This window comes from Dama dama, chromosome 23, assembly GCF_033118175.1.
Source record: "Dama dama isolate Ldn47 chromosome 23, ASM3311817v1, whole genome shotgun sequence".
Lineage (NCBI taxonomy): Eukaryota > Metazoa > Chordata > Mammalia > Artiodactyla > Cervidae > Dama > Dama dama.
In genome coordinates this window covers 25196910-25220109 of record NC_083703.1, presented here as the reverse complement: position 1 = coordinate 25220109, position 23200 = coordinate 25196910, and the positions used below count along the sequence as shown (strand labels likewise).

General features: G+C 44.7%; 1 protein-coding gene across 3 annotated transcripts; it reads right to left on the bottom strand.

Moving 5' to 3' along the window:
• Positions 1-450: 450 nt before the first annotated feature.
• MSRB2 (methionine sulfoxide reductase B2) lies at positions 451-22917 on the bottom strand. Of its 3 annotated transcripts, none has more exons than XM_061126189.1 (6): positions 15098-15192; positions 13185-13345; positions 11872-11948; positions 8794-8870; positions 2446-2593; positions 451-1439 (listed from the first exon to the last, which is right to left on the bottom strand). In XM_061126189.1, the coding sequence occupies exons 1-6, from the start codon at positions 15124-15126 to the stop codon at positions 1335-1337; spliced, it is 597 nt and encodes a 198-aa protein (XP_060982172.1). In that variant the 5' UTR covers positions 15127-15192; the 3' UTR covers positions 451-1334. The 3 variants fall into 3 exon arrangements, with proteins under 3 accessions (XP_060982172.1, XP_060982174.1, XP_060982175.1); XM_061126191.1 differs by having other exon boundaries at positions 13185-13330; positions 15098-15154; XM_061126192.1 differs by lacking the exons at positions 11872-11948; positions 13185-13345 and adding an exon at positions 22782-22917 and having other exon boundaries at positions 15098-15198.
• Between the last annotated feature and the right edge of the window lie 283 nt (positions 22918-23200).

Sequence of the window (23200 nt, the reverse complement as noted above, 5' to 3'; positions counted from 1 at the left end):
TTCTGGCCTTTTCCATCTCCTCGAAACTGTTCCCTTTCTTGAGCTCATGGTTCTCTTCCTTCATCTTTAAAGCCAGCAAAGCAGCATCTCTCTGACCCCAGCCAGGAATGGTTCTTTACTTCTAAGGACTCATGATTAGAATGGACCCATCAGAGAATCCAGGATAATCTATTTCCCTGCATCAAGGTCTTTAATTCATTCACACCTGCACAGTAATACAGAGAAAAATGGAACACTTAAGCTTCCTTTCTGTCCATAAAGTCTCAAAGAAGATGATGTAAACGTTTTTAGTAACAAATTATTCAAAACTCAGTTTGTAAAAAACACTTAAGTTGCTATTACCATTGATGTAACCAAATACCTACTACCAGGCGATCTAATTATTTTTTGGCATTTGATTTAGTAACTTTTATAAGAGAGAAAATTCACAGACTTAGACAAAAGGCAAACAAATTTTAGTAAATATTTTATTTGGAGATTTTAAAGTTTAACTTTGTAACCACTTGTACTCATTATCACTGAAATCTAGCAGATTCCCCTTCAAATTTAGTTGCAGGTAGAGAGGTTGGAACTAGAATGTTCAGGACAGTTTATTAACGTTTTGGAGAAAAAAATCACGCATCCCATGGATCTCCAGGCATGCTCCTGAAACCCACCTTGTCCACAACCCTCCTCCTCCTTTTCCTCAATGCCTCCTTCCATGCTGGAACTGTGGAGGACTCTAATGCCATATTTTCCTTCCTCTTTTCACTTGATCTCTCACATGTATATGTCTGGGAAGAACTTAACTGCGATGGAAAGTTCAGGGTCATTCTGTAGGAATTTTTTTTTGGTTTATCCATCTGCCTCCAAGCATCCCTAGAGAGTCATGTCCTCCGGTCCAGACAAAGCCCACAGAAGTCGATTTAATGGAAATAGTTGTCCCTCTGTCATTTTGTGAAGTTCTAGTCAAAGCCAGAGCCAGGGCTGAGTTGACTCCAGGTAGTAAATTAGAGGTGTGGTTTGTGTGTTGCCAGCAGCGAACTTAGCCTTGGTGTGGTAGTTAATGAAACTACCATTCACAACGGGTAGTCGTTCACATCAGGCTTCCGTGGTGGCTCAGACAGTAAAGGATCTGCCTCCAATGCGGGAGATCTGGGTTTGATCCCTGGGTCGGGAAGATCTGGAGAAGGGAATGGCTACCCACTCCAGTATTCTTACCTGGAGAATTCCATGGACAGGGAGGCTGGCGGGCTACACCTCATGGGGTCACAAAAAGTCATTCACATAAGTTCTGCGAATTGAATTTGGAAGTGAGGAAGTGGCGATGGAGGGAAGGGGACTCTTGGAGGTGGTCAGTGTTTCCTTGGCTTGAACCTGAGCGCCACGCTGTTGATGCAGAACCTCTGCCCAGAAGGCCCAGGTCCATCGGGGAACACATGGCCGAGGTGAGCTTCGCACTGCAAGGAGAGCAGCCTCTGTCATCTCTTACCAGGGACAAGGCTCTTTAAGTAAAACCAGACAGATGAACCCCACATGGCGGGCCCACTCGCATCTTTGACCCGGTATTGGGGGAAAGTCTATTGTATCAGAATTTGATTCAGAAATGAGAGGATGTAGAGTGCATGGGGTGGTAAATACTCTCTACTTGATCAGTGAGAATGTGAGCAAGTGATTTAACTTAGGCCTTGATTTACTCATCAATGAAATGGGGATGATAATTATACTTACATAACAGAGCTGTTATTATGATTCATTGATACAATGCATTGGGACTTCCCTGGTCCCAATGCAGGGGGCCTGGATTCAATCCCTGGTCAGGGAACTAGATCCCACATGACAAAACTAAGACCCGGGGCAGCCAAATAGATAAATATTAAAAAAAAGAAAAAAGCAGTAACACAGTTCCCGAGTGAGTGAATCTTGTAGCCAGTATATTATTATTGTTTTTTTCACTGAAGACAAGACTAAGCTACATTTATCTGCTTACAAAACCAGAACGTTTGAGCACCCAAAGATATCAAGTTGAATCTGCTGTCTGGATTTAAGCCACTCTCTCTGCCAGGCTCCCAGGAGAAATAAGCCCCGATGTTACCTTTAGTACTGCTCTGCTCTGCTTGTAGGCAACACGCTGCAGAGCGGGAAGGGGGCAGACAGATGCCAGCTACCCTGGACCTTCCTGCCGCTCCCCCTGCACAACAGAATGTGAAGGGCCAGCTCTTTCTTTCAGACCCTCGCTCATTCCCATCTCTGCAAGGCTAGAACCAGGCAAGGCTCCTTCTCCGCCGGTCTGCAGTGCCGGGAGTGATGGGAGAGAGGAACCGGGTAGCAGCTCAGGAGAAACCCAGAGTGCTTCCGTGATAAAAGTGCTCCTGTCCGTAACACCAGATGTGCAAGGACAAGTGAGCTGTCCGCTGCACTCAGAAGGCACAGGGGAAAACAAAACACATGAAACAAAGACACCACCTGCTTACAGACGACCTCTGTGCGAGCCAGTCCCAGTGAGGTGTCTGCACGTCTCAGGATCCCCGTGTTACTCTCATCAGAGCCAGACGTCCCGTGAGCCTCGGAGAACGAAGGCCATCCCGTGCCGGAGCAGAACTTCTTCTCAGAGCTGTGTTAGAAATCACGACAGCTACAGCTGTGCAAACCGCTATGGACAAACAAAGAGCGCTGTGTGCCCCAACCCACGTCTCTACAGAGCACAAACCGATTCCCTTCTTCTCTGCCAGACCTCAAGGCCAGTTCTCTGAACCACAGGGGTCTGCCCACTGCACCTCCACTATTCAAGATGCTGTCTTGTCACATCAAAGATTTCTTGTTCCTTGGATGTTGAAGGCATCCCTCTCAAGCTTCGACAAGGACCAAAAACACGAGGAGCTTTGTGAACCGCTCCACGTTAGGAAACAGACTAAATGCCCGTGTTTGAAATGCAGGGAAGGGGGAAATCAAAATGAAATGAGTGGTTAAAGGGTTTAGCGTATCGTGGGTTCAGAGAATCAGAGAAATGTGAGAACTGATGAAACAGCCATGCTCAGCCACAGGAACTTTTGGTTATCTGAACACAGAGCCTGACTGCCTTCGGGGGTTCAAGAGTTGCCTCTGCCACTTCTTAGCTGTGTGAAACTGGACGGGCTGCTTACCCTGTCCAAGTCACAGTTTTCTCACCTCTAACATGGGGACAATAACATCTACGTTACAGAGATGCTCTGAGGGCTTAGGGAGCTATGCAGAGGAGCACGTAGTGATTAATAAGCCTGGGCACCCAGACTCATCACTGCAGTGCAGTGACCTTCCCGGGAAAGCCCCACAGGAACGAATGATGCTGGGGGTAGGGGGTGGGGAGGACAGAGGCGCCAACAAAAGGAGGAGGAGGGCAACAAGCAAATCTACTCATCAGAGACCCACTCTCTAAGTACTTTCTTAGGCGAACTCCTTTTCTTTCTTTTTAAAAAAATTTTTGGCCACACTTTGCAGCATGTGGGATCCTAGTTTCCCTAACTAGGATTGAACCTGCGTCCCCTGCATTGGAAGTACTGAGTCTCAACCATTGGACTGCCAGGGAAGTCCCCAAAGATGAACTCCTTTACATCATGCTAGAAAAACAAATTTCAGAAATTTAAATGGCAGGGAAATGGCTCTCTCTATCTGAGGGAGAGACAAGAAATGAATTGTAAATTCTGCAACAACAACAAAAAAAAACCTGAGTGAAAAGAGGGGCAAAGTGGCAAATAATCAAACCCCTAGACTATGAGCACAGAAGGAAGCTCAGTTTAGAGCACAAACCCAGCAGAAAGAGTCTAGGCTAAGTCAGTGACTCAAACACTGATGGGTCTTGGGACCCATCTGTTACTAAAAAATTATCGAGGATCTCTGAGAGTTTGATTTACATGAGTTGTGCCTAGCAGCACTTAACAAATTAGAAATTATGAGTGAGAGTTTTAAAGACATTTATGCATTTAATTATTTTTTTTAAATAATAAATTCATTATAGGCTAACACAACCTATTGTTACAACCTATTGTTACAACAAACTGAAACATTTAGTGAGACGAGTTACACTGTTTTGTAACTTTGTAAATCTTTTTAAAAAATTAATTTATTGGCGTATAGTTGCTTTACAGTGTCGTGTTAGTTTCTACAGCAAAATGAATTGGCCATACATATACAAATGTTCTTTCTTTCTTTGGATTTCCTTCCCATGTAGGTCACCACAGAGCACTGAATAAAGTTCCCTGTGTGATACAGTAGGTTCTCACTAGGTATCTGTTTTACACATCGTATCAATAGTGTATATGTGTCAACCCCAATCTCCCAATTCATCCCACCCCCACTTTTCCCCTTGGTATCTGTATGTTTGATCTCTGTGTCTGTCTCTATTTCTACTTTTTGCTAATCTCTTTAATGTCTAGCCTGAAAAAATGACAACTGGATCTCCAGACGTGCTCATGCATTCAATCTGCTGCAACACTGTTCTGACTGAAGCGCAGGAAGAGGATGTAGTCTCTTGGACGTGTGGGTGTGTGCTAAGTTGCTTCAGTCACGTCCGACTCTGTGCGACGCTATGGACTGTAGCCCGCCAGGTTCCTCTGTCCAATTGGGATTCTCCAGGCATGAGAACTAGAGTGGGTTGCCATGCCCTTCTCCAGGAGATCTTCCCAACACAGAGATCGAACCCAGGTCTCCTGCGTTGCCAGCAGTCTTTACCGTCTGAGCCACGAGGGAAGCCCCGGTCTCCTGGATACACAGTTAGAAAAGAAAGCACCTCGAAGAGCCCTGGAAAGACCCTGGGAACTCGGGTACAGCTCTGAGGTTGACTTCTGAGAGCCTGGGGTGTGAATCCGGGCTCTGGTATGTCTGTACGCCCTTGGCAAGTTATTTAACCTCGTAAAGTCTCTGTTCCCTCATCCACAGAATAGTAACAGCATTGTTACCTCACAGGGCTGCTGAGGATTGAATGAGATGCTTTCTTCATTTAGCGTTTTTACCATCGTGTTGGACACATGGTACCTAAGTTAGTGGTTATGATTTTTAAAATATCATTATTATTGGTGGTAACAGGTATCCATGAAATTTGTGCAGCTGTGGGTCCAATTAGAAGTGTCCACACATTCAGACTGGGGCTTCCTAGGTGGCTCAGTGGTAAAGAATCTGCCTGCCAATGCAGGAGATGCGGGTTCGAGCCCTGGGTCGGGAAGATCCCCTGGAGAAGGAAATGGCAACCCACTCCAGTATTCTTGCCCGGAAAATGCTATGGACAGAGAAGCCTGGCGGGCTACAGCCCACAGGGTTGCAAAGAGTTGGATACAACTGAGCACGTGTGCACACACGTACATTCAGACTGACTTCTCTGCAACCCCTTTTCTTTGTCAAGGGTTCAAAAATATTCATCTGAGCCACTCTGGTCCAGGGAAAAACATTTTAAATATCCTTTAATCATAGCTTTTCCATCCTCAACATTATATATAAACTAGTGATCATTAAAGCAAATCTGATAGAGAATTATGAATATAATAATTTTTTTAATGAATGAATCTAAGACTAATAAAAAGTCATTTAAAACATTTTATGGGAAACAATAAACTTTTATTGATGCAATTAACAGAATCTGGAGATTTTACCAGGTAATATGAGAGGCCCATCATATGTCCTTTAAGAGGGCAAACTTAAATATTAAGGGCAATTAGAAATTGCAATATATATATTTAAATGATTAGCAGATTGTAAGGCCCGCCCTTGAGAAACTAAAACCATTCTGGACCATCTTTGCTCTTAAAGGGAGTAAAGATATATATCATGTATACTCTTTAAGGGGTTCCTTTTATTTAGTTTGTTATATGTTTATTTGCTTTGTGTTTGTCATTGCTTCTAGAAACTCCATGGCCCCCAAACCAGCAGCAGAGGCACTTGGTGATAAGTGACAATCCTCATGGTGGAAGAATTCCCATTCATTTCAAGGAACAGGAGCACAGAAAAGGTTAACAATATTACCTAGTTCCTACAACATGTGGGATGCCAGGATATTCTGTAAAAAGGAAACTAACCTCAGGCTCTCAGATTCCTTCTATTCTAAAAAGATTTATGACTGTGAAACGTGTTCTCACAGTAGATTTTAATAAACACATCCAGAATTGGAGAGGAGGAAGGAAGGGGAGTAGAGGAAGGGGTCAAAGTCACATAATTCCAAGGTTAATGAAGTGACAGTCTGGAGTCCAGTGCTCCTGACCTGGAAACCCTGGACCAAATGACTCTAAGTTGGAGAGTCAGCAGCTCCCCTGAACCGTACTGGTTCAGCTCGAAGGAAAGTCTGCAGGCAGCAAGGAGCCCAGTGGCCAAGTGGCTGTGATTTCTTAACTGTTTAGTTTTGATTGATTTTTCACCTCCTTTCGACTGTGTGCAAGTATTTGAACGGATGTTCATTTCTTCTCTACCCCTGCTCTCTGTTACTGAGGATGGAGACCGGGGACAGGAAGAGATGGAAAACGAGAGGCCCAACAGGAATCCTGACAGTTATCTCCCCTCTTGAATGGGAAGCACTGTCAGGAATATAGTCTTCATTTATAGATTCTCATTAACTAGAAGAGATTTCTTAGGAGTTCCTCATTATCAAAAACACTTTCATGTATAAGGCCCTAAGGCGGCTCTGTCTGTAAGAATCTCATTGCTAACATGTATCCGGTGCTTGGCATGTGTCAGGCGTTGCTCTGGTGCTTTCATGTGTATTAACACATAACTCAGTTACTCCTCCCTATAGCTTTATGAGCTCAGTACTACTAACATGCTCATTTTACTGGTGGGGAAATCAAGGCACAGAGGGGTTAAGAAACTTGCCCAAGGTCACACAGCAATTAAGCCAGGATGTATATCTACAGACTTCACCACTCTACTACATTGTCTCTCTTGTAAACAAACACATCTTTATGGACACAGAAGATTCTAGAACATAAAAAGATTCTTATGAATACATTCTTATTTTTCTCAGACTAAGCTTCAGGAGGGAAAAAATAAAACAAACTCCAAAGTCCTTAAGAAATGAAAATGGAAACTGCAACTAAAACGAAGTGATTAAAAAGAAACAAATAGGTTGGCAGATTGGCAGGTCAGTAAACTGGCTACTTGCTGAAAGTGCTTTTGAAGACCTGGCTGGTTTTATTAGTCTTGGCTACCGTGGGGATGGTCACTCACCTTCCTTAATTTGAACTAGCATTGTGCTAACACAGTAGCTACTGCTCATGGTGGTCTCTCACGTTTAAATTACCGTAAGTGAAATAAGATAAAACATTCAATTTTTTAGTCACATCAGCCATATTTCAGGTGTTCAATAGCCACATGTGATTAGTGGCCACCAAAGTGGATGGAGCAGATATAGAACATTTCCATCACTGCAGAAAGTTCTACTGGACAGAGCTTTTTGCTCAGGTCTCTCCAGTCCCTCCCTGCCCCAACACTCTGATTCCCCAACAGAGCCTGCAAGGTGGGTAGGAAGATAGTGTCATCTTTACAGGTGCATAAACTGGAACACCAATGAAGTCAAAATAACAAAGACTAAAATGTAGGAACATGCTCTTGCAAGGATGACAGTCAGAAGCTAGAAACAGAACCTCTGGCTGCTGACAGCACAATCACAAAGCCATCTTTTATATGTTCACAACACAGTTGTTTGGCTAAAAGCAGGTTGGTCATCTCAAGGTCCCACCTCTCCCCCTTTAAACAGAACCAAAGGTCAAACAGTAACTAATGGTTCAGAAATATGCGGCATTTTACCATTCCCAGCTTCCCCCAGGCCATCTTCTCAGTCTGTCTGCCATCTTTGCCATCTCTTCACCAGCCATTGACAGAGTGAATGAATCCCGGCGAAGGCCTGCCCTTCTGTGAGCATGAAGGAAAATCAATCCTAATCATTGCTCATCCTTGCAGGCGGGGTTTGGCCTTCCAAATTCAGGCCCCATTAGCAGCCAGCAGCCTAGGAAAGCCCAGTCTGCTGAAAGCCCAGAGCACATAATGAAGCACTGCCTAATGGAAGATTCACAGAGCTGGCTTGATTTATATTTTATTCTAAACCAATTTAGGGTTGATGCAAAGGAAATAAAAAACAACTTTGAACTTCTGAAAAATGGGACTTCAAAGATGTTTTCCTTTCCTCTTCATCGAATCTGCTTTTTTTAGACTGTTTCCTGCATGTCTAAACAAAAAAGCCTTTGTTGAGAGATTTCAGATCCTGATTGACTTAAAAGAGGCTTTGAAATCAAGGGACAATTAAATTTACTTTTAGCTACATAGAAGAGGCATGGTATTCACTACTGTCAAGCACTGTGGGGAATCTATCCTCATAAAATTCTACATTTCCTAAATTAAATTATAAACCCATTTTTTCCCTGGGAGAGATACAGTTTTAATCACATGGTCAAGCAAATACCATTATGGTTTAGATGTCTTTAAATACTTTCCCAGGGAAAAAACTAATAGCTTTATCTTAAGGTGCCCACAAAGTTTTTTTTTTGGTTTGTTTTTTGCTATTTCTTGTGGATACAGAAAGAAAGAATATAGGCTAAGATGTTAATGCTATAAACACTAGAAATAATCAAGACAGTCAAGAATCTTAAGTGAACAGCCCTCCTTATGGTAACCAAGTCAATCAGGAAGGGCAGTGAAAAACATGGTATGTATTGGGTTGGTCAAAAAGTTTGTAAGATCCTATGGAAAAACCCAAATGAATTTTCTGGCCAATCCAATATTTATCCAAGGCCCCAAAAGACAGAGCGGTATGAATTTTGAGGCTCACTCTCCTTTGGTACCTCTTGGTCTTTATCTCACCTGAAGAGTGGGCTGTCACAACAGACACAGTGATACATCCCTGGTTCCTTGTTATTCAGGTAGATCCCACTGAAAGGCTGAAAGTAAATGAGATATATCACTGTTCAGGTTTCTCAGAACACTGGCAGCAATGATACAGCAGATCAAAATCCAAGATTAAGTTCTCCAGTGAAGGAATTTATGAAGGAATTTTTGTACTAATTTGACAAAGTGCAAGTATCACTGGAGAGAAAATTACAACAGGCCCAGTGAAGCAGTCTGCAGGCTTGTTTACGGCCGACCTTTATTGTGCCAAATGTTCAAATTATGACATTAATAATGCTTTGTATTTATATAGCATCTTTCATCCAAGAACATCAAAGCCTGTGGAAAAGCAAGAGAATGGACCTCTGGATTGTGTTAGATCTCAGCCTCCATTTCAGAAGTTAATACAACAGGAATCTAGTCCACTGACTAAAACACTCTGAAATCTCCAGTTAAAGACAGGATATAGCTATATTAAAAAGCAAGGCTCAGGCTTCCCTGGTAGCTCGGGCGGTAAAAAGCAAGGCTCAGTGAGATTGGGGTTGTGCCTTTAATATGCTTCACGTGGTGTTTAGGATACTTCATACTGAATAAATGCTAAATAATGAGCGAGATTCTCCCAGTGCCTAAGTTACTACTTAGATGAAATTACCACATTAATTGTGGCTTAAGGAGTTTGCAGGTTCTGAGAAGAACAGGAGACTTGAAGCAATGCGTGAGCCAAGACTGCTATATATTTTTTTAAATGTTATTTGGTAAACTGATCTCATTGTTTGGAACAACAAAAAGACCATTTTTGGCCAATTCCATCTTCTCTATCAAAGAAATTTCAAGAAAGAGAAACTGTTGCATGAGCCTCCTGTGAAAATCCACAAGCAGTGGCTGGTGGCAGGCACTGTCCTATTCTTTGGAAGAGAAGCTGAATACGGGATGGGTCACTGAGTCCCAGAGCTCATTCAGGAAACAAGCGGCCCCTTCAGCCCTCTCTAGACAAATCCCCAGTCAAATGGTCACATTCCCTGTGGTAGGAGTAACAGCACATTTTCAGGGAGCAGCGTAACAGTCAATTTCAAATTAACCTACTGAGCCCACCATCTGGGCACACTTGGATGTTTTCCCTCTTTAAAAATCCTAAATTTGGCTGCAGACATCAAACAGTGGTGAGCCGGTCTTTTTTCTGGTTTGTCTCCTTGAAGGCTTGCACCTCACGCTGGCACAAAGGCTTAGCTGGAATGAAGAGGAAGTTTCGCCTCCCTCCCACCTGGGCTGAAGAGACAAACACGCCAAAGGGCTACCCACATGTGAAGCTGATCTAGAAATGCCTACTTTTGGGATCCGGACAGCCTGCTAATATTCACAGTATAATGTTTGATATTGCAGGGACAGCTGGACAGAGGAAGTAACAGGGAACTGGTACCACAACAAGTAAAAAAAACAACAACAACAAATCAGACATAAAAGAATCCTTCGCTGACGTATTTTATGAAATGACATCTCTCCTCTGCCTCCTTGACTGATTTCCTGCTGTCCACCCTCATCCTTTCTCCTTAATTTTATACAAGTCCTGTCATATTATTTAGGGCCACACTCAGCTTCTATTTAACTCGCTCATTCCAGTATTACTTGAAAACCAAGTGTGTATCCAATGCTGGACTGGGTACCAAGGTTGCAGAGATGGAAAAACAAAACAGAACCAAACTAACCCATGCTTCCTGCGCTAGGGATTTGCTACCAAGTCAGGAAGAGATGTGAGCTGGCTGTGGTCACACCAAGTGACCGTAGTTCTGATGGGGAGGTCGGCAGGGAGTGTGGGGTACCACTAGTCCCTTTATTATTAGGGAAGTTTTCATGAAACCTTTCTGGACCAGGTAATATTTGAGATGTCTGAGATCAGGGTTTTCTTTTTCTTTAACCTCTTATCATCATTATTTTTCATTGCATGGCTGACTGGTGTTTATTACAGGAAAATGCCAAGACACTAAAGTGAGTTTTGAAGGATGAGGAGGAGTCAATCAGATAAAGGAGTTAATCAGATAAAGAAATTTCAGACAGAGCAGCCTGGGCTGGGCTCACGTCACAGAACAGAGCAATGTGGAGAAGGAAGACGAGGTTGCTGGAAAGGCAGGGAGGGCCAGATCATAGCAGCTTTAATCAGACCATGCTTCTTCTTGTTCAGGTGCTCAGTCATGTCTGACTCTTTGCCACCCCATGGACTGCAGCACACCAGGCTGCTCTGTCCTTCACTATCTCCTGGAGTTTGCTCAAACTCATGTCCATTGAGTTGATGATGCTAAAGAGTTTAAGTGCCATCTTACTGAAAATGGAAAGCCATTGGAAACTTTTAAATTGGGTGCGCACACAATCAGAGCTGGTTTTTAGAAGGAGCACTCAAAGGACAGTCAAACAGCCACCAGTTCAGGCCTGGATTTAACGATGGCAAGAATAGTGGAAATAAAAAGATGAGGACGGATTTAAGAATTGTTTTGAAGAGAGAACTGAAATGAGTGACTGTACAGGGAGGGGGACAGAGTCAGAGGCAGAATGACTTTCAAGATACTCCCATCCCTGGGTTTTCAAAATCTATCCTATGGACTAAATGTTTGTGTTACTTAGTTGGTAAGTCATGTCTGACTCTTCTGCAATGCCATGGACTGCAGTCCTCCAGGCTCCTCTGTCCATGGAATTTTCCAGGCAAGAATACTGGAGTGGGTTGTCATTTTCTCCTCCAGGGAATCTTCCTGACCCAGGGATTGAACCTGTGTCTCCTGCATTGCAGATGATTCTTTACTGCTTTACCACGGGGAAGCCCCTAAATGTTTGTGTATCCCCCCAAATTCATGTTTAAGCCCTAACCCCCAAGGTGATGGTATTGGACTTGGGGCCCATGGGAGGTGATTAGTTCATGAGGGTGGAGCCCTCCAGAGTGGGATTAGTGCCCTGGGAAGAAGAGACATGGGAGGGATGACCTGTTTCTCCACCACACTGGGACACGGCAAGAAGGTGACCATCTGCAAACCAAGAAGAGAGTCCTTATCGAACCAAGTTGTTTGGCACCTTGATCTTGGACTTCTCAGCCTCCAGAACTGTGAGCAACAAATGTCTGTTGTTTAAGCCTCCTTGTCTGTGACATCCTGCAAGAGAAGCCCAAACTGACTATGACTATGTGCGCACCAACGTAGCCTTTCCCTTCTCTGATCTTGTCAATACCACACACCTGTTGGAAACGGATGATACACTTAAGTGATTTGCAGGTTATTTCACAGAGAACTATTTACAAAGATGGGGACAGGGCCAATGGATACCAGCAAGGGAAGGTAAAGCATCCCTAGGCCAGTGACCGAGAACACACCATGGGGCACAGAGTGGGCAGAACCCATGAGGCTGAAGTTGGAGGGGTGGGCTGCCTGTGGGGGTGGGGGGCGGGGAGGCTGCAAGCTGTGTGGGAGGAACACAGCCCCGGGGGACCCTCGATGCCTGTTTTTCTACTGTGTCCTCTGATTTGCTGGCATCTCCCAGGGGCCAAAGTCAATCAGGAGTCAAGAGGGCAAGGGAGCTGCTTGGCCTTCCCAGAGTTCAGAGCAGAGTGAAGCACGTGGATGGCAGATCTGGAAAGCAAACAGTAACCTGCACAAAACCTAGCCTCTACTGACATTTGACTTTAAAAAAATATATTTATTTGACTGCACTGGATCTTAATTGTGGCACATGAGATCTTTAGTTGTGACATGTGAACTCAGTTGTGGCATATGGGATCTAGTTCCCTGACCAGGGATTGAACTCGGGCCCCCTGCATTGGGTGTGTGGAGCCTTAGCCACTGGACCACTGGGGAAGTCCCTGATATTTGATTTTTAGTTACGGCTCAACTAGTCTGTGAACCCCCTTGTCATACCTGGCAGAGGGCTAGCAGGTTACTGCTGCCCAACAAAAAGCACATGCAACTGAATTCTAATTTTGAGTCACCAAATAGAAGGCTGAGGTGTTTCCCTTCTCTTTTCTTAGCCTCATGGAGCTTATGGAGGCTTATCGTTCTGCAGCATTCTAAAAAGTTACATGTGGAAATGAATCAACTGAAAGGGATTTATAACATTACTTAAAATAATGGATGATGCTCATTTTGTAAAATGGCCATGTGCAGAGTATATCACACCATCTGTTTGAGAATCCCATGTATTTATTCTCCTAAACATCTGGCAGCTTATCTCCAGGCTGCCATTTCCAACTCCAATCCCTGTGTGGCTCTGTCCTTCAGAACAGGGCTGACTTACAATGCTCTGGGAAGACACACAACTGCTCAGGGAATCACAGGTAGGTAGCTCTCTTGTGCTATCTGCATAATGGTTAGTGTAAGTGTCTTTCCTGGGCTTACCTGGTAGCTCAGTGGTAAAGAATCCATCTGCCAATGCAGGAGATGTGGGTTCAAATCCTGTATCAGGAAGATCCCATGGAGGAGGAAGTGGCAACCTGCTCCAGTATTCTTGCCTGGAGAATCCCATGACAGAGGAGCCTGGTAGGCTACAGTCCATGGGACTGCAAAGAGTCAGACACGACTGAGCACACACACACATAAGGAGTACCTACCTGCCCTATGCTGGGCTCTTTTCCAGGCACTGGAGACCCAGCCATCAACAACACACTGACCAGCTAAACAACAACAGTCTCTTTCCAAGGGAAGCCTTTATTAAAAGCCCGCCCACAGAAGTTTTCAAAAATATCAGTATTTCACCAGAATCTATGGAATCTTCTGGTCTATCTAATGACTTTGGCATTGGCAGTGAAGTTGAAGGTGGGACCATGATTATATGGCTCCAGCACATGGACAGCTTACCTGAATTTTGCAGGGACTGCTAACTTCAAAGATATAAATATCTTAAAACATTCAAAACCGCTATGCTGTGGTCCACTCTAGGGGGTTGGCTTCACAAATTAAAATACCTACTGCTGCTGCTGCTGCTAAGTCACTTCACTCGTGTCCGGCTTTGTGCAACCCCATAGACGGCAGCCCACCAGGCTCCGCCGTCCCTGGGATTCTCCAGGCAAGAACACTGGAGTGGGTTGCCATTTCCTTCTCCGGAAAATACCTACTAACCTGCCTCAATAGCTATTTTCCAGTGGTCATATTTGGGCTTAAGACAAATGGCTTGCTATGAAACGCAGTGTGGTAAAGATGGTACTATACTGAGTAACCACTGAGGGCTGCTTTCTCAGGAAAGTCAAGAAAGCTGAGGTTATTGAAGACAGTTTCAGTAATATGTCCCCCTCTTGGCCTGCAGTCATTCAACTGTCCCAACGCTTGATTTTTTTGAGCACCTGCTATCTGCAGGGATGTCATGTGCTAGGATGGCAGGTACTGAGCAGGGAAAACCCAGCCTGGGGCTGGGGGAAGGCTTCCCTTTGGGGGTTGAGATTGGGGCCAAGAGCTGAAAGGTGGGTTTGAATGAGTTGGAGTTGGGGGAGGACACAGGGTGAAAGGGCCTGAAGTGGGGAAAGCCCAGGGTCTTGGAGCTGAACAAGGAAAAGTAGCCAGATCTGAGGATGGGGGTGGGAGGCAGGGACCAGAGCTTTAGGGCCTTGTTAGCCACTTTTAAACTTTCTTCTTTTACTTTGAAAACAAGAATTTAGAGTAGGGGGTGATGTGGTCAGGTCTGTTTTCAAAAGATCTCTTTGGCGGCTGGGAGGAGAATGGCGCGGTGAGGAGCAAGGACAGCTGTGAGGAGCACAGCTGAGGCAGCTGCTTTTGACCCAGGGATGGTGGGGCCTGGACCAGCCTACAGGGGAGAGCGGCGGAGAGAAGCAGGGTGGTGAGAAGGTCATTTAGGAGGCTGAGTGGGTGGACCGGCCACTGGAGGGCAGTGTGTCCAGAGAGAGGTTTCTGGCTTGCATAACTGGATGGATATTCATGGCCAGAGGATAACAGTGGAGGGTGCCAGATTAGTAGATAAAATGATGAGTTGTTTTTTTTTTAATTGGAGCCACCTTATAATATTGTGATGGTTTTTACCATACGTCAACATGAATCGGCCATAGGCATACCTGTGTTCCCTCGCGCCTGAACCCCCTCCCACCTCCCTCATTCCTCCAGGCTGTCACAGAGCACTGGCTTTGGGTGCCCTGCTTCATACATCAAACTCCCACTGGCTATCTATTTTACATATGGTAAGGAGAAGGTGGGATGATCTGAGAGAACAGAAGGTAGTTAGGTTTTGTAGTGAGATCGATTCCAATTTGTCATGCACCACACCCAACACATCTACTCAGAAACTGTAGATGAGTGTAGCTTACCGGCTCCGTCCCTTTTTCTCTCGTGACATGGAACTGCTCTGGTGTCAGCTTCTTTTGCCACTCACTCTTGGAGAGAGCCGGCTGACGTTTTGTAAGAGACCCTGTATTGTTAAACAGGAATTTCAAAAAAATGAAAACAGCAACGAACACTGAGGTTGACTTCCTTGGATTTGTCTATGACAATTTAGTTATTCCCCCAAAGAATTAGAGTCATGCCTTCACTATAGATATTTGTATTTTAATTGTTTCTTTGTATTTCATTGCATTGTTTAGAATCTCAAAATAACAACTCTATAAGAATGTATTTAATAGCAGTGGTTGACAATTGCAAATTATTAGATGGGTGCTATTGGCTTCAAATGATGTCTTTGATCAAGTTACAGATTTTTATATATTTCTACATTATTAAAACATATTTTGCTTTAAGAAAAAACCCAGCAAGGCACAATGACCTTTTCTTGCTAAGCCTCTCTCTTGAAGTGCACCAGTTGCCAACAAAATATACCGTAACTTCCCCTCTACTCCCACCATTTCCTCCTTCACAGAGACCAGAAAGCTCAGGTACAAAATGCTTTAATTGACTCATTAGTTTAGTAAGAGATGAGTAATAAGCAGAAAGCCAGTTTTCCAGTTGCACTGGGGCACAGAAGTTAAAGAGGTGACTGAAATATGAAATAAAGCAGAATAAATTCTCTTTGGTTTGCTAAGGGTAGAAATCAATCCCTCTTCCATTACTACGTTCAAAGGAGTATTTCCTGTCAGGATACAGGTGGGAGTAGCTGACAGACTGGAGAGAAAAGATTGTTGAGCCAGTGGGTTATTAAACCCTCTTCCTTGCTGGTTTATAAAGATATCTCTGATTTTATTCATCAAAGAAGGTCTCTATTAAAAATTCTTCTTGTGTGAAAAAAAGGACTCCCACAGCACACATTCCTGAAAGGGAAACTGAGACCTACCATAATCTATGATTGGGCTTCATGGTTTTTATCCACTTGGGTCTTCCTTTCTTCTGCTTCCTACAGTTTCTATGTTACTTTTACTCCAATGAGTATAAACAATGTAACTAGGATAATACTCTCTTTGGCCATGGCGGGGAGGTTGGGGGGGGGGGCAGGCGGCGGAGGTGGTAAGTCTAACTTCTGTGATACTGTTCTAATCATCCAATGTTAAGAATATGAAAGGATCATATCATCTGCACACCTCAACTTACATAGTAGAAAACAGAGTAGTGATTGAAGGCTTTATTAGGAAGGTGGCATTTTGGCACAGAGTTGAAGGAAATGAACAAACACATCAGGTGAGTACCTGGAAGACCACTGCAGGCAAGAGAAGCAACAGGCTGGGTGCGTGGCATGTCCTATGAACAGCAAGGAGGCCCGAGCAACTGGGGGGGAGTCAGCAGGGAAGGTTAGTGGAAATGGGAACAGACAAACAATGGGGGCCAGATCACTTAGGGCCTTGAAGACTATTATTTCAATCAATCAGTTAAGGCTGAGCTGGTTCTTCCAGGCTGCGCTGGTTTTCTCTAATTGCGGTGAGTGGAGGCTACGTCTCATTATTGTGCGGGGGTTTCTCATTGCAGTTGCAGAGCTTGGGCTTTAGCTGCGTGGGCTTCAGTACTTGCAGCACGTGGGCTCAGGAGTTGTGGTGCACAGGCTTAGCTGCTCCAAGGCATGTGGGATCTTCCCGGACCAGGGATCAAACCCGTGTCCCCTGCATTGGCAGGTGGATTCTTAAATCACTGGCCCACCAGGGATGTTCAGGCCTTGAAGGCTTTTATAAGAACACTGGCTTTTGCTCTCAGTGAGCTTGGAAGGCAGTGGAAGGTTAGCAGAGACATGGAATGATCTAACATATTTTAAAAGAATTAGTGGCAGATGTTCCAAAAAAAAATGAAGCATGGTAAAGGCTGAAGCAGGAGAACCATTACAGAGGCAGGCCTTTACCCTGCTTCATTTTTTTTTTTTTTTGGAACATTTCCAGGCCAGCTCTGAGAACTGTGGTAGTTTATGTCATGGCTGCAGCCTGATCATGTTTACTTCTTCCACCTGGTAGGGGTTTCAGTCTGTAAGACAGCTCACAGGCTATGGCTCAGAATATTATCTGTATCCCTGGCTGAGAGGCAGAAACCTGGATTGGGGTGGCAGCAGTAGAGTGGCTTAGAAGTGATCAGTCAGTGGACACGGTCAGATGGTGGAGCCGGGGGATCTGCTAATGGGCCAGCTGTGGAGGCGAGAGAAAGCAAAGGGTCAAGGGTCACAAGCCACGGCTTCTGGGCCCTGGAAGATGGGGAAGACTTCAGGAGGAGTAGGTTTGGAAACCTGATTTTGAATTTGTTAACTTTTAAAATGCCAATCAGGTATTCAAGTGCAGGTGTCAAGTAGGCAGTTGGCTATATGGATACAGAGAGGGGGAGGTCTAAGGTGGAAATGTTAACTTTAGGATTCCTCAGCTTGAAGCTGTTTTTTACCTTGGGGGCTGGCAGATCCTCAAGTCAGTGAGTGTAGACAAAACAGAAAGGCCTGAGGATTGTACTCTGAGGCTCTTCTCCATATACAGGTTGAAGATACATGGAGGCAAGCAGGGAGGTGGGAAGGAAACTGAGATGCAGTGTCCTAGTGAAATGGAGCAGGACCCTATGGCCCTTCCCCAACATGTCTGCCTTTTGTCTGTGAAATAACTTTAGTCAAAGAATAAGTTTAATCAGGAACTTCCCTGGTGGTCCAGTGGCTAAGACTCTGAGCTCCCAATGCAGGGAGCCTGGGTTCAATCCCTGGTTAGGGAACTAGATCCTGCCTGCCACAACTAAGATCCTAGAGTAACCAAATAAAAAGTATATTAAACAAATAATACATTTAATCAGTGAAGTGAGAAAAGACAGAAACAAAAGAAAACAGTCAAATGGGACAAAATAATAATAATTTAAGTCATTAAGCAAAGTTAAGGACTTTTACTTCCTTCTCAAGGGATACAGATAATATTCGGAGCCACTGCCTGTGAGCTTTCTTATACTGAAACCCCCACCAGGTGGAAGAAGTAAACATCATCAGACCACAGCCTTCACATAAGCTGCCAGTTCTCAGAGCCGGCCTGGAAATAGGAACAAACCTACCCTGGAACTGAAGATAAACTGTCCCTGAAACAATCAATGACACTGATTAGATCACCGCAGGAGCAATTTCAAGACTGTCAGAGCTGACTGTGCTGTTTCAGCATGTAGCCCCCTCCCATCACCGACAAAAGCTCTTGGGCACTCAAGGGGGGTGGGGGAGTCAGCCTTCGGACAGGAGTCCTCTTCACCCCTGCCCCCGCCAAGCCCAGGTTGCTGGCCTCTGAAATGCAGCAACCTTTCCACCATTCTCGCCTCTTTATTGGCTTTTGAGCAGCGAGCAGCGGGAGACCCTACTTTGAGTTAGACTTTCGGGCTCTCATCATGGGACCGCTGCGCTCTCGCAACACCTGGCTCGCGAGATTTCCCTGAGCAGTGCTGCGGCCATGATGAGGCGCCAGCGGGGCTGTGAGGAACTGCTGCTCCGGGCTTGCTGGCCCCAAGAGCGGGATATGAGGGGACGTCCCTAGCAGCTGCCGAATCCGTTTTGTTTCGGGGATCCTCCCTGTTTCTCCGTTGCTCGGCACTGGCTGGCTGTCAACGTACGCTTTTCTTCGGTGGAATGGAAACATGTGTCTGGATGAGCTAACGAGCTCCAAGACCCAGTAAGTCAGTCCACCGGGGTGCAGCCGGGCTAACTTCTCTTTGAGCACGAAGTACTATTTGGGTATTTCGCCAATTGGTTCTGACATGGGTATGATGTCCAGGAGCGTTTGTGTTGGGGACTCTGTATTGGTTATTGTCTTTAAGGATTTGTGACAGTTCTGTCTTCTGGTGTGTGAGTGTCTATTCCATTTGTGTGATTGGTATCTTTCTTGTCTTTTATAAAATGGGAGATTTGGTTCAATTTATTTGAAAAATTTTATCTATGAGATTATGATGAAAGAAAAAGATAATTTTTTCAACAACATATGACAACAGTATTAGACTCTAAGAAAAAAATGGGTTAAGATGAAACTCTTCTGAAATTCCAAAACTGGTTCTTTTTGCATATGCAGTTATGAAATATGTCCGTAAGTCTGCCTTACCTAAGTGTTGGTTTAACAGTCCAATTATATTTTGGGTTTTTTTTTTTTTTAAGGCTTTAAACGGTTAAAAATTATAATATGTAATTAAAGTTACTAAAAATGATGAGGGAGCATTTCAGTGTGTAAAGCAAGTAGGATACATGTTGTTGGTGAGAGAAGGTATAAAGAATGGAGGTATTTTTTATTGAGGAAAAATGATGATAATAATTTTGTCTTGGAACTAGTTGTGATCTCGGAGGGGAGAGCAGTGAGTAGTTCTGAAGAGAAAACTTAGTTTCCTGCCCAGGAATTGAACATGGGTAACCTGGATGAAAGCCAGGAATCCTAGCCAGCAGACCACCAGGGGCAAGAGGTTAGAAGCAAAGTGGTCCTGGCTCTTTCCCTCATTTGAAAGCAAGAATGTTTCAAGGAGGCAGAAACTGTAAAAACAGGTACAAAGTTTATCATTAGAGTACACAGCACAGTAAGTGGGAGGGCATACAGATAAATCATTTGTTATTTAAGACAGAAGAAGAAATACACAGCTGGAGAGGAGGGGTATGGGTACCCTCTCTAAGGAGGAGGAGAGCATAGGAAGTAAGGCAGCAATACATACCCAGAGAGGAGTGTGGGTGTCCTGAATGAGAAGCGCAGTAAAAAGGTGATTTAAATCCCTTAATTGGACAGTCCTTCCCCATATTTTTGGAGAAGGAAATGGCAACCCACTCCAGTATTCTTGCCTGGGAAATCCCATGACTGAGGATCCTGGTAGGCTACAGTCCATGGGGTCACAAAGAGTCGGACACGACTGAGCGACTTCACTTCCCCATCTTTGTTTACCTTTGGCCAATTATTACTTTTTTTCACAACTGTCTGGTCCTTGGACTCTCCCCATGATGAGTGCGCAACTTTTTGCTAAGATGGATCCCATCACAGAGGCCTGGGGGTGATGTCCATGTTTATTATAGACCCCCAAGAAGCCTTCCTGCGCATGTGTAGACAGGGAAGTTTTCTTTGACCTCAGGAGTTGACACCTTGTCTCTTAGCCGAGCTCAGTTTTTGCCACTAGCTTTGTCACTGGAGGGTCTGGGTGAGAAAAAAGCTTGAATTTTATTCCACTTGACAAACACCAGCTGTTCAGCCCAGGGGCCTATGTATCTCCTGCCTCAGTTGTTTCTGGATGGGGACAACTCATATGGATACAAAAAAGTGATAAAAGGTTTGTGAAAAAAGGGAGCTTTGAGAATAGTTTTATACTTGTCAGGAGTGATTAAGATTAGACTGGATGTAATTAGGTAAATATACTTTGTTATTAATAGTAAGCTGGAATAAAAGTGGAATTTGGTTTTCTTTCTCCTTGTTAAGAGATCAAAACTTTCCTGGAATATTGAGTTGCTTTTGACAACAGATTGTAAGTTTCTTTCTATAGCTAACTTTGAGTATCCCAAAGGGCCTATAGGCATCTCAGAAGAAATGTTAAAGTAACTAGGATTATTTAGTATGTTAAATTATATGGAAAACATTTGATTAACTTTCAGGTTATAATGCTGAACTGGGTAAGAAATTTAAAGAATTCTAATGGAAAGCTATTGTTTTGCTTCAAAGCATATTTTTTATCCCAACGTTTGGGATGGAAGTTATCACAGAGTATAATTACTTATGATGTGTACCACTGCTGGTTTTAAGCTTACTGCTAAAAGTACATACAATGGTTGTGTGACAACTGTATATAAGTGATAAAATGTATAGGCTATAAAATGTCTCCCTGTCAGCATATCTCTGTACTTGTTGTCTGATTAGTTTTCCCTCAACGTGGATTATTAAGTCCACAGCATAGGGTTAAATATAGCTACACTTTTATCTTTTCCATTCATTTATGTAATTATAACTAATGCTTATTGTATACCTACTAAGAACCAATATTGTGATAAAACATATTTAGTTTTTTCGTTTATTCTGTGTAATAACCCTACTATTATCATTATCCTTATTTTATAAAGAAAAAAACAGGCTTATGCATACCAAGTTCAAGACATGCTCAAAGACACACAGCCAGTGGGTGTGGCAGTCAACACTGAAAGCCCTTAACCACAAAACTATTACCTGCCTATCATTCTCAATGGTTGCCTACTAGTTTGTTGAACTGAACTTTCATGGTTTACTTAAGCATTCCTTAACTGATAGACATTTGGGTTATAGCCAGTTTCTCCTTCTTAAAAGTAGTGCTGTTAAAAGCATCTCTGCACATATAACTTTGTTGTTCTTTTGAATTATTTCCTTAGAATAAATTCCCAATTGAGGGTGTCTGATAAGTGAGCAGTTCCTGTTAAGTACTGGTGTCTGGCCAAATTTTAATGTTGCTGAAGAACCTCAGATTCCAGGGCAATTTATTAGGCTGTTTCTGACAGCAATAAGTACAAACATAAAGGGCAAATTTCCGCTGAAACCACCACCCTCTAAAGGGGAATGAGGAGGGCTCCAGCCCAGAACTGTGATGCCTGAACCACCACCTGTGGTTCTCAGGAAATCTACACTTAACACTGAGCAGGCAAAGAACAAATAGGAGATTGGCTGACTAGAGACACCAGGAGGGGTCTTAAGTACGTGACCCCAAGTCATATTTGATCAGCTCCCATTGCACCCTGCCAGGGCTTTTATTTATTTAACACTACATTTTGAAATTTTCACGGGATAAAAAGAATTCCGAGTGACTGGGTTCATTGATAGCACAGATATTTATCTTTAAATATCTTCAATGGACACATAACAAATGGATTCCAAGATGGCCTAGCTGGGGCAGTTGCCCAGAAAGGCAATCAACACATGGCACTGTGTCCCCCAAACTGGACATGAAATACAGTGCCAGCTGACCCAAGATCCCACTAGAGTCCCCTTTAGTGACTCTGTACTAAAGGATGACGTGTCAGCGTGCCCCAATCCCACAGAGCAGCCAAAGCCATGTCGTAGAAGAAACACACACTTTTCCCCGGTTTGTGTCACAGCCACTGACTAACGATGGTTATCAAGTTAGAGGGGGGAAGGGATTACGAGTCCCCACGTTCCCCCCTGGGTCCTGGAAACACAGAAATAGAGGTCAGGGAGCAGATCCACAGGCATGCAAAGTTAGAACTGCCTGCTTCTGAGGCGCAGAAAGCAGCAGGCATAACTGGACGAGGGGGACAGTGTAATGAACAGAGCAGGGGGTGGCTGCAGCAGAGAGCGCTCTGGGAGGTCTGCTGACCGCCGTCCTTCATCTGGAAGCCCGGCTCCAGGGTACATTTTGTACAAAACAAAACAAAACAAAACAAGTATGTGTGCACCTGGGAGGAGAGGACCTATACTTTTCCACAAACCCTCATACGGGTCAGTGACTCCCCCGCCCACGCCCCTGCAAGTTTACAGCCCGCCGTCCTTAGATGGCAGAAGGTGGGCGGGCAGGAGCGCCCCGACGGAGCTTCCCGAGAACGGACTAGTCAGGTCCAGGACCAGCCGGCGGGGGCCCCCGGAGACCCGGCAAGCGAACAAAAATCGAAAGCCGGGAGGTAGGGGCAGGGCCTGCGAGGCCTACCTGCTTGCGGGGATCCAGCACCTGCGCGGAGGCCGCCGCAGTCCGCTCGGCCCCGCGCAGCCCACCCGGGTGCCTCGCGGAGGGGAAGGCCCCGCAGAGCTCGCAGGAGGCCCGCCATGATGCTGAGCGCGGCCGGGCGGAGCCCACGCCGCGGCCCCGCCCACTCGCGTAGAGCCCGCCCCCGTCTTCGAGACTCGGCTCCGCCTCTTTCCCCCTTCCGCTCGCGTGGGCACTACAGCCACCACGACGCTCCGCGCTTCTTTACCTTCCCGAGCTGCTGCCCCGCTACTCCTCCCCTTCGTGCATCCCTCCTCTTAATCCCTTTCTGCTCCTGTGCCTACCTGCCTCCCCTTGGCCTTCTTTGGTACCCTCTGCTCACGTAACCCTCCTGCCTCCCTGCGTGCCTCCCCCAAACCCGT

Coding starts and splice junctions, on each gene's coding strand:
- MSRB2 (XM_061126189.1), bottom strand. CDS start 15,126: ATGTCACGAGAGAAAAAGGGACGGAGCCG. Junction 8,871..11,871: donor CTGAGAAGTCCAAGATCAAG/GTGCCAAACAAC, acceptor ATTTACTTTCAG/CCTTTCAGTGGGATCTACCT. Junction 2,594..8,793: donor TGTGACAGCCCACTCTTCAG/GTGAGATAAAGA, acceptor TTTCTAACACAG/CTCTGAGAAGAAGTTCTGCT.